The 12500-nt window shown below is 36.3% G+C and overlaps 1 protein-coding gene across 1 annotated transcript in view; it reads right to left on the bottom strand.

Moving 5' to 3' along the window:
- Positions 1-12500, bottom strand: part of LOC144978468 (glutamate receptor ionotropic, kainate glr-3-like) — a 65996-nt gene that overhangs the window by 27404 nt on the left and 26092 nt on the right. The window contains exons 4-8 of the mRNA XM_078924582.1: positions 11887-12009; positions 9010-9180; positions 4543-4739; positions 2843-2899; positions 1174-1288 (exon numbers count right to left, since the gene is read on the bottom strand). Coding sequence (XP_078780708.1) covers positions 1174-1288; positions 2843-2899; positions 4543-4739; positions 9010-9180; positions 11887-12009 — 663 coding nt within the window. The remainder of the gene's footprint in view (positions 1-1173; positions 1289-2842; positions 2900-4542; positions 4740-9009; positions 9181-11886; positions 12010-12500) is intronic.

The raw sequence follows: 12500 nt of genomic DNA, 5'->3' as shown, positions 1-12500 counted from the left end.
GAAGAAAGATTGTTCCACAAGATCAACTACAAAAATTCGTGCCTGAAACTGCCAAACGACATCAAAGATATCGGCACAAGAACTACGAGGGGACACACAGCAAGAGTAACCATCTCAACATTAAAACCAGACGCCCACCTGTATTCGTTTTCCCCTTCCACTGCCCACCTATGGAATAGCCTCCCAGCTGAAGTGGCTGAACTGAAAACGGGTGCCAACATGCCTTCACGCGATTGCTAGAGTTCACAACGTGACTTTTTAATCTATGTATTTTTATTAGTATTATGTGCAGAGATTTTTCAAGTTTACAATGTAAAACCCAACAAACTGTAGAGTGATCCTCGACAATATTGGAGGTTTCCACAAGACTTAGAAGAAGAAGAAGAAATACACACAAAGAAAGAAACAACAAACAAACAAAATAAATCAATAGAAAACACAACAAAACAAAAACAAAGGTAGATACAACACACACACACACACACACATACAGACAAACACACACACACACACACAAATATTACCAACCTTCTTAAAAACGGTATTATGTTGGGATGGAATCCATCCCGATTATTGAATGTAAAAGGGGTCCCGATGGCTGAAAGTACTTAAAGAAAACCTAACATCCGATCCAAAGGGTAACAAGCAATTGTTACTGTCCTTTTCATGCTATAGAAACCGAGGTAAACGAGGTGAAGTGCAAGATGAGGTATATTATGAAGATTTCTAAGGTTGGAGATGATTTAATGTCTTCAGGAATTTTGTTTCAGTTTGCAATTGTTCAAGAAAAGAATGAGAATTATGTTGTTGGAGAATGGAATGAAACTGTTATCTTGTGCGGCTTCCGGAGCTTGTGGTATGGCATTTGCTTTTGACTAGTTGGCTCCTGGTTCGAATACCTCTGAGTCCTTGGAAATGTAAATTTACTCGTAATGCATAATATAGTCTGTGCGCGTCGTGTGTTTAAGCGAGTGTAATAAGCAGCATATTCCGATAATAAAGAATTGAAAAAACTAAATTGAATTGAATATATCTAGTGTTATACCAATACAATAATATATATATATATATATATATATATATATATATATATATATATATATATATATATATATATATATATATATCAATATCAACAAAGAATGTTTGAGACTTTACACAATATAAACTTACTATCTTCCTCATCGGGAGGATTGGCGTAACGGAAAGCCAGAACTTGACACCGTGCCGACAACAGACCTAATGCGTGCATGGTGCTGGCACTGGAAAACGGTTCCAACCTGGAAGTCTGCAGGAATGATAGAAGCAAACTAAACAAATAAATTATAATTGAGAATAGATTTTATAGGGTTCATATGAAAAATAAACTTAACCCTCACCTTACCATTCATAGGAAAATCGTCACGTTTGTTACGATGCAACCAATATTTTTCTAATTCTGATACCCTTTGTATATCACAAATTGTAAAGAAAACATTTTGTTATAGCGATAAAAATTAGACACTGGACAATTATTATGTAGATAGCCTTCTTGTTCCTTTTCTCTTTGAGTAGAAAAATATATTTTTGTGTTGGGTGCATGTTAAGTCTCAGGGGAAAATCTGAAAACGGCTGGTAAGAAAAGAATTAAAGAACCCAAAAGGCTGCGGGCCGTAGTTCAGGGTCAATGTGTGTGAGCAATGAAGATTAATGTTTTCACTCAAGGAGTCTCTAAAAACGTGATTCAAATTCTTGAATATTGGGTTATCGTGCAAATGAGACTTACATAATAAATAGTGGAGAAACTGTTTAAAAAAACATGAATAAATAAACGTAAAATAAAATAGGCTTATTCCCAAACATATGACAAAAAAAGATGTTTTGGAACTTGACTTTCGTCAAAGCACAACAAAGTTATACAAAGCAAAAATTTACTTTAAAAATAAAAACAAACAAAATAGATACCAACAGTGAGGATAATGCGTTTTATCCGCTCAACAATGTTATTTACTTATTTTAAAAAGATTTCTGATTACTTTTACTCTAGGCGCACACATTAGCAGGTCTAATTGCCGAACGCAATTACGGGCCTGTTTTAACATTGTTGTGATGGAGAATATTTAGCGTCGGTTTGAGATACAGTTGCATTATAAAAAATGAGCCCAAAACAATTTGGGTTATCAGACCTGCAAATAAGTACACGTCGTTTTTACCTTATATTAATTTTCTTCATTTAGTTCTATTCCGACATAAAACAGATTGACGAGTGGGTTGGATTTATGTTTATTGCACCACCTTGTATCAACTCACTATAGATAGTTCGAAGATGACGTCACTCATGTCTTTGTTAGTAATAATAATAATAATAATAATAATAATAATAATAATAATAATAATACTGATAATAATAATAATAATAATAATAATAATAATAATAATAATAATAATAATAATAATAATACACATTTATACAGCGCTCATTCTCGTGTAAAACACAAGCTCTGGGCACTTTACAATATAAATTATCAATTTTGAGTGAAAAAAAAATGCATTGAATTCATAGCCAAATCAAGGATTCATAGTGTTAATAAAAGCAAATACAGATGTGTCTTGAAATTCTTTTTAAAGGCAGGTAAAGACTTTCACTCCCTCAGACCACGTGGTAGTTCGTTCCAAATCTTGGGGCCGAAACAAGCAAACGATCTATCACCAAATTTTGTTCTTAATCTTTTTGCCGAAATTTTCGTTTGGTCATTACATGAGCTTAAAGCACATGCTCATTTTAATACATTTTCCCAATTGTGAAAAGTAGCAAAAATCTCTAGGATTCAGTGAGTTAAGATATTAAGGTTATTTTACTTACCGGGTCCACAAATAGAAAAGTGACTTCCTTGTCATCTAGAACACCAAGGGCACCAGCCTGGTGAATAGAGGCGAGAAATTTATGCATTATTTAAACAAAACGCATCTTAATCCTGAATTTGCCAGTAGATTTTTGACCAATCAAAACTTGGACTTTCGTATACACCTTCACGCGTGCTAGGACAAATATAGTTGATTCTTTATAAACAATAAAGTTAATTAAATCGTAATCATCCTTATCATCATCATCATCATCATCATTATCATCATCATCATCATCATCATCATCATCATCATCATCATCATCATCACCATCATCATCATCATCATCATCATCATCATCATCATCATCATCACCATCATCATCATCTTCAGCAGCAGCAGCAGTATCAGCATCACTCAGGATTATCATAATAATCAATGTTTTTTTTTTCAATCACCATTGTGATATCATCAGTTTTAGGAAATTAAAAAGGATTATCGTAATGTTGATTTTTGGAAAAGATATTACTCTTGATAATTTTAAAATGGTAATTCAACACAAAATAGTCATATTATCTATCTCCCCCTTTCCCCTCACGCCATGTGAAGTGACAACATGTTCCGTACTGAATTTGAGATGATATCATTGTCTTTCCTCAGAGGCAATCTTTCGGCTTGTAAAATTGGCATCAATCATAAAACCTATTAAAACATATTCGAAGAAACTGAAAAGCATTACGACACTGACAAGCCCCTGATTTAGCGTTGAAGTAGTATCGACAATACATTTTAAATCACAAAATGCGGATGTAAGGATTTAGGGGCAGCGTGGCTCAGTGGTACGGCCTTTGCTTCCTACCCGAAAGGTAGCAAGTTCAATCACCCGCCGCTGTGTTGTTTGGCCTTGAGCAAGTCACCTCACCCTAGCTCACTTTGCGGCGCTGTTCTGCGGCTGACGCCTGGGTTATTCCAGTCTTCCCTTGGAATGGACCCTAAAGACAAATTTCCCCTTGGGGATGGATTAAGGGAATTTTATTTTTATTTATTTTATTTATTTTTTATTTTAAATTTCTGCTGTATAAGTGCTGGCTCTAGGTAACGATAGCTGTGTTGTTGGTTTTTTTTTTACAATATGTTCTTAGTCTCCACATACTAGAACTAAATGCCTTTTGTGGAAACGAATTAGATACGTACAATTTTGCATCATCTGCGTTTTTATTTCCATCATCTCATGTCAAATCCAACGGGCTTGTACTTAGCTTCTCTGCTGTCCCCAATTTATGTATAAATGTGAAAGACTCAAACACACACACACACACACACACACACACACACAGATACACTCACACACACACACACACACACAAACACACAAAAGAAAAACAAATTGAGCTTTTATATAGCCCAAAATCCACTAAACGTGTTCAAAGCGCTTTACAAGGCTCCCTGGCCAACAGCAACACTTAAGATTTAGGACGTTACTTGTTTTCCGAACAGAGGCAACGCTGTTAAGGGTCAGGTACTCAATTTACACCTGAGTACGGTGAGAGAATGTGATTAAAGACGTTTTTCAACGACTCAACTATGCACTTAGCGAGTCTCGACAGGAGCTTCCGATCAGAAAGCGAGTGGCATACCACAAGACCACATAGCCGCAGAAAAACCAACAATGAAAAGGCCATATATACTGTTTGTGCTACAAAATTATAAAAAGACCACCTCTTGTAAAACTTTTTCTATAAGTTGATCCTTTGTATCTCTTGGGCTGCAAACGATGATCTGGTTCTGCCTGCTCAGATGGGCGTTTTTTACGATGTTCCTGATGACCTTCGTCACAGAGGAAGAACTTGGCTCAAGGCTAAACGGGATCAAGGACACACTGTTGTTTAGTAACTGATTTATTAAATCTTGGCATTCTGAAAACGATAAGAAAAGTATTGAATGATGAGAAATATCAATTTAATAATAATGAACATCATCTTTAAATATATATATACGCCTAACGGCAAAATCGCTTCATCAGTGGGGACTTTCCACCTGTCCAATATGTACCCGTTGTGGTAACAAACCCGAAACCGCAGAGCGTCCGGGTGGGTTTGCGACGGTGCACGAGTGCGGTACGGAATTTGCTGATTGGGTCGATCGTCATAACATAGTAGTGTAAGCACCATTAGAAGCTGCTGCCAAATCTAACAGACTCAGCTACCCATTCACTGCTGGGGAGAAAAAATCTCGACCGCACTCGGGATTGATCTCGGTCCCGTTGCGTGTGAAGCGAGTGCTCTACCAACTGAGGTATCGAGACCCCTCACTTACTTATCAAGTAAGGTACCTTCTATTTCTTGAGTAGATATCTCTCGCATTATCGAAGAACAATCAGTGCCAGTACTTTGGAAAACATCGATTGTCGTTCCAGTTCCAAAAAAGCGTTGTCCGACCGTATTGAACGACTTCCGTCCAGTGGCGCTTACATCGCTTGTAATGAAATGTTTAGTAAATTTTTTAAAATCTGAGCTCCTACAAAAATGTTATGACCTGAAATTGCTAGATCAGTACCAATTTACATACCAGCAACATCTCAGTGTAGAAAACGCACTATTAACCGCCACAAATTCGATCTCAAAACACCTTGACCAAACGCCCTCGAATTACGCCAGAATCCTGTTTCGTCAGCTTTTAATGCCATGAACACAGATATTTTGCTTCAAAAGTTGTGCAAAATGGATATTCCAAACTACCTTATTAAATGGTATAAAGAGTTTCTGACCCATAGACCGCAATGTATATAATTGGGTGAACATATCTCCAAACAAAAGAACGTTGTCGAACGGATGTCCCCAAGGCTGCGTCAGTTCCCCAATCCTGTACATCTTATACACCAACGACTGCAGACCATCCTTTGAAAATTGTTTTATAGTGAAATATGCAGATGATACTGCTATTCTTGGCTTATTAACAGATAAAGTTACCGAAAAGGATTATTTCAAACAAATAAATATATTCACCGATTGGTGTAAACAAAATCAGCTTGAATTAAATGTTGAAAAAAAACGAAAGAACAGGTGTTTGGTGTAAAAAATAAAAACGACTTAAAGTGTGTGGCGATCGGTAAAGATGATGTTGAGATAGTTGACTATTTTAAATATTTAGGAATAACCATTGATAGTTCCCTCAATTTCTCTCAACATATTAATATAATATCTAAGAAAGTTGCCCAAAGATTATACATCATAAGGAAATTGAGAACATTTCAAGTAAGGAAGAAAACTATGTTAAGAGTTTATGACTCATTGATTAAAAGTGTAATTGCGTTTGGCTGCACCATATGGTTTGGCGGATGCCGACTTAAAGATAAATCAACAATTTCAAAATCTATCAAAGAGGCATCAAAAAATAATAAACCATCCTCTTGATGGAGTCGAAAGAATTCATGGAAAAGCAATAGAAAGGAAAGCATTCTCAATTACCAACAATAAAAAACATATTTTATACCATGAACTTAGTCTTTTACCATCTGGGAGAAGGTTTTGTCAGATTAAATGTAGAACTAACAAGTATAAATCAACGTTCGTTCCATCAGCAATAAAAAAAATTTAATATTTCATATTGTACAGAAAAACCAAGGATTGATTCGTTGACTGATTAACTGATTAATTTATTTAATGTTAGATTAACTGACCACTTCATAATGATGATAATTTTTGGTGTCGAATTGCCACAATTGTAACAAATTGAAAACGAAATGAATATGTTTATGTTGTGTATATCGCACGTGTGAAAGAAAGAGAGGAAGAGAGAGAGAGAGAGAGAGAGAGAGAGAGAGCAGAGAGAGAGAGAGAGAGAGAGCAGAGAGAGAGAGAGAGAGAGAGAATGAGAGAGAGAGAAAATAAGTAGGAGTGAAATATCTGTTCAATGTTATAGTTATCATTTAACGTTAAAACAAGTGTAATTAAATGACAAATTGCCATATTTATGGATAATAAAGATCTATTATTATTATTATTATTATTATTATTATTATTATTATTATTATTATTATTATTATTATTATTATTATTATTATTATTATTATTATTATTATTATTATTAATATTATTATTGTTATTATTATTATTATTATTGTTATTATTATTATTATTATTATATTATTATTATTATTATTATTATTATTATTATTATTATTATTATTATTATTATCATTATTATTATTATTATCATTATTATTATTATTATTATTATTATTATTATTATTATTATTATTATTATTATTATTATGAATTCTAGTGATCCATCTTTCAAGCGAAAATAATTTACCCTGAGATTTTCAGGGTCATAGCTCTTCCTCCTCTCACTCCCCCCCCCCCCCCTCTAATACAGGAATTTTCTTGTTTCCTGTTTTTGTCTTAAATAAAGACGGTACTAATTGCGGAGGGGGAGTTTCCAAAATGTCGATCAGACAAACTTATTAGCACATCACAGACGCATTTCTTCTGATAAACGCAAATACCAACAATCCACATAATAGATAACATTCCCTTCATTTCCAAAGACCTCCCAAATTTTCAGCTTAATGTTAAGGTTTTATGATTTTGTGATTCAGATAAGCATGGCAGTCAGCAGGAATGTTTTTTTGGTATTAATCATATTTGAAAAGAGAAAAACAATAATTTACAAAGCGAGGGCTAAATTTAAAAAAAAAGAAGAATAAGATAAATAAAAACAAACTAAAAATACAGCCAAAAAAGCACATATATTCACGCATGCACTATTGTGAAGACTAAATTATTCACGAAATTGAGTAAAATCTGACAGAAGTGAGAGATATTTTAGCACCAATATTTGCTATTATTTTCTGTCATAATTTATATGATTAAGTGGACAAGGTGGCTAAACAACTATCCGAATACTTGTTCAGCTATCGTCTATGACACACTAACAAAGGGGCACTGTGGCTCAGCGGTATGGTCTTTGCTTCATACCAGAAAGGTACGGAGTTCGAATACCCTCTACGCTGTGTGGCCTTGAGCAAGTCACCTCTCCGTAGCTCAGTTGGCGGCGCTTCACTGCGGCTGACGCCTGGGTTATTCCCTTTGACTAGATCTAAAGACAAATTTCCCCTATGGGATGAATAAAGGGAGTTTGATTTATTTGTTTATATATGAAATGTAAGGAAAAGAACACAAACTTAGAGATATGACAGAACGAGACAGGACAAGACGCTGTTTCTATAAATAATAGGTGATAATTGGCTTCAACAGTCATGACGTCACTTCCCTCGTGATGACGCATACTAACTTAGTAACTGGCTCTAAACTATCGGAACAATGGAGGGCGCCCTTATCAAATATTTCTCCGACGAGCATAAACGTGTATCCAGAGGAGAAAAACATTATAAATATGATCATGTTTTGACTTTTATACATTCTGATCACATGACATATGAAAAGTTCCAGTAAGCATGAAGAATAAAAAGTACCAATTTTCTTTGTTTAGAACCTAGCTGCTCGCCGTTGCTGGGCGACGTGACATCAGACTATTGAATCCAATTCTCTAATGGCCAAGCGGATGAGCCGGAAAGCCCAAGTTCAACCCGACTGTCGGGATCTCGTGGTTTTTCTCAGGCAACGAAACTTGGCCTTTATAGGTCTTCCACGGCACTGCACTCGGCGGACACACAACTGGGTTGGGCAGGTCTTTTTTCGAGAAAGATGTTATGAAAAGTTTTTTCCCTGATGATGCTTTTTATTTATTTATTCATTCATTTATTTTTTAAACGTTTATTTGTTTACTTACATTACTAATTCTTTTATCTATTTTTAATTATCTATCTGTCTGTTCTGGGGGGGGGGGGGCGAAGTGGCATTGCCCTGTAAATCGGAAGAACCCGGGTTCAAACCCTGCTTCAGGCACTTTCGTTTTTTTCCGTGAGCAAGATTATTAACCTCCAATTTGCTCACTTGGACAACATGGGTGATTCCTGTTGACATCAGACATCTTTTTTGATGAGTTATCTATATTCCTTCGTAGAATACCTAGGCGACGATATCTTATGATGTCGTGGCGAAAAAGGCATAATTTATTTTTTATCTGTCTGTTCTATCTATTTTCAATTATTCAGAAAAGTACGGAACGCTAATGGGACTATCGAGGTGAAAACCCCAGTAAGCAAGTATCACTTTTGGGTACCTTGATTGTCTGCAGCGCTTGCTGGCATCATTAAAATGGCAGTGAACCAATCCTGACTCCGGAACAGATCGACTATGGCGGTATTTTGGCCTTGAGCTGGAGGAGGTATCTCAATCAAAGTCTTCCATGGTATAGGATCCGTCACCCGACACTTGTCGATCCAGCTGTAGCCTGGGGAGTATATAGAATAGATGTGACCAACGTGTATGTATTTTCAGGTCTGATAACCCAAACTTGTTTAAAATTTTAAAAAATTAAAATAAAATTACCTTTATTCATCCCATAGGGGAAATTTGTCTCTAGGGTCTAATCCAGGGGAAGACTGGAATAACCCAGGCGTCAGCCGCAGTGCAGCGCCGCAAATTGATCTGGGGCGAGATGACTTGCTCAAGGCCACACAGAGCAGCGGGTATTTGAACTCGGTATATTTCGGGTATGAAGCAAAGACTGTACCCCGCTGGTCCACGATGCCCCTTTTTGTGGAAAAACTCGCAAACCGACCCCAATTATTGTCCATTACAACATTATAATTGTAATGCCCATAATAGGGAAAAATGTGTGAAGTCAAAAAACTGGTTCCTATTTCATTGGAAGTGTAAAACCACTCTTCCCGAAGACTGTGTAATTCATCTTCTATTTTCTAGTCTAAATATAATATGCTGGTCGCCAATAAAGATCATCCATCCTCATTCTTTTACGTCCCGTAATTCTAAGAATCTTCCTATACATCCTGCTACTGAAGTGCTCAAAGCGCCAACAGAAACACTTAACATGTAGGACGAGACATGGCGCCTGCTAGGCGATATTGCATTTTTTTTTTCAGACAAAGACAACACTTTTCACGGCCCGGTACTCCTTTTGCACCTGACTACGGTTAGAGAATGCGAGTATATAGCATTTTTCAAGGACTCAACAATGCCGTGCGGGATTCGAACCCTGGCCCTTCCAATCCAAAGGCAAGTGTCATATCACTAAGCCACACAGCGTTGACACATGAATTTGAGATCTAAGGCTAGAGATTAATCGTGAAAAAAAGTCGCGTTTGAAGCCTTTTTTTCTTTTGTTTTTGGAATATCCCTGACCTTCTAAAATATGCGATTCGTGACTGAATGATTTTGGAGTTAGCTTTTTAAAAAATTGAGCTTTATATAGAGCAATATCCACTTAGTGTGCTCAAAGCGCTTTACAAGGGGCCCCCAGCCAACAGAAACACTAAACATGAAAGACGAGACATGACGCCTGCTAGGCGATATTGCATTTTTTCAGACAAACACAATACTGTTCACGGCCAGGTACTCATTTTACACCCCAGTACAGTGAGAGAATGTGAGTAAAGAGCCTTTTCCAAGGACTCACTATGCGCCGAGCGCGATGCTCGAACCCAGGACCTTCCGATCCGAAAACGAGTTTCATACCACAAAACCACATAGCCGTTTATAGCGTTTTTCTTTTGTATTTGGAATATCCCTAGCCTTCCAAAATGTGCGATTCGTGAATGAATGATTTTGGAGTGAGCTTAAGCATATTATATTTTCCATCCCGGTTTTCATAAGAAAATCCAATTCCTCACCAAGCTGAGCATTTAACCTATTAACTGCCGTACTCTGGGAAGCTAGTGATATTTTTTTATTGGCCAGAAAACTCGTCCTTCAAATATCGACTTAAATTACCCCCATTGGCATAAACTCTCAAATCTGTGACCTCGAGAAGTCTTAATTAATTATAGTCCAATGTTTGAGATTTTTTTGCCAAGACCACGACGCGACAGTCCGTTAAATCGATCGATATTTAAAGGACGAGTTTTCTGGCCAAATTTTTAATACATGTTTTTTCAGAATTTGGCAGTTAACTGGATGAGCTGAGCATTGGTTGGTTGTATTTTATTGGCACACTTTGTCTCAAGTTTCACAAACAGTTTAATAATAGATTGATTTCGTAAACCCGTTTTTAGAACAATACGCTTCATAACAGTCGTAACATCACTTCCCTCGTAATGACGCATTGTAACTTAGTAACGGGCTCTAAACTATCGGAACAATGGCGGACGCCCTTATGAAATATTACTCCGACGAGCATAAAAGCGTATCCAGAGGGAAAAAAAAACATTATAAATCTGATCACGTTTTGACTTTTACACATTCTGATCACAAGACATATGAAAAGTTCTCGCCAGCATGAAGAATAAAAAGTACCGATTTTCTTTGTTTAGAACCACGTTGGCCGCCGTTACTGGGCGACGTGACATCAGACTATTGAATCCAATTGTCGTGAACTAGAGATTAACATAAGACCTGTTTTACACAGAGATTATGCTTTGCTGATCTCGTCTTAGCGACATATTATCTTAATTGGCGGCCATAAAACCTGACTTAAAATTATGAATCTTAGAAAAAGCCATGAAAATAAACATTTTAATAATTATGATATTTTAACAGGTGGATCATATTTTTGCCTGTACAAGTCAATACAATAATTTGTGGTTCAATGTCTAAATCGTAAATTGAATGGGAATTCAAAATAATGATAATAGTGGTTTTCGTTAGCAGTTTCTTGGTGGTGATATTTGTAATGGTGGCAGTGGTGGTGGTTGTGATGATGGTGTTTATAATGATGATTATGATAAGGTTAATGATGATCATGATAATGATTATGGCGATGATGAGGATGACGATGACGATGACGATGACGATGATGATGATGATGATGATGATGATGATGATGATGATGATGATGATGATGATGATGATGATGATGATAAAAATAATAATAATAATAATAATAATAATAATAATAATGATGATGATGATGATGATGATGATGATGATGATGATGATGATGATGATGATGATGATGATGATGATGACGACGAATGCATACCTTTATTCTCCGTAATGACGTAGGTAATGTTAAGTTTTTCAAGTTCCATGGCCAAATTGCTGTAGTATGGACCAATGACGATTGCTGGTAGATTGCCTCCTTCCACGGCGGCGTTTGTCACAGCTGTAAGAGAAATAGTCCATTTAGGAATCAGGCACAGGTATAGGGAATGAGATTAGCGGAAGAGTAGCGTCCCTTGATTGGACGTCACCCATAGTCTGTGACGTTACCGGCGGAAAAGTTATTAGAGAGAGAACACATCATTTCAACACATCATAAATAACAACGTGAAATTGAATGTAAGCTTCAATTTAATATACGAAAGCAGATAAAATGGACGTTTCGGGTTTCCCCTTTATCAACAAAACAGGATGAATGAAACACTATAGATGAATGATTTAATGTGGTAGTTAGTTAGTGGCGTTGTTAAGATGAATAAACCAAACATTTACACAAAACATCATAGCTCATCTAAACAGTAGCACTTCCGTTTAAAATTCAATGGCAAAACGACTGGACATGTTAAAGCCATTAAAATAATTCCATGGTCAGTAAGCATGAACCCGCCCCCCCCCCCCATATCTCCACTGCTACCAGGATATAAAGGTGGATTT

This window comes from Berghia stephanieae, chromosome 8, assembly GCF_034508935.2.
Source record: "Berghia stephanieae isolate SIO BIC M18660-M18661 chromosome 8, UCSD_Bste_1.3, whole genome shotgun sequence".
Taxonomy (NCBI): Eukaryota; Metazoa; Mollusca; class Gastropoda; order Nudibranchia; family Aeolidiidae; genus Berghia; species Berghia stephanieae.
This window is presented reverse-complemented; position numbering and strand designations above follow the sequence as displayed.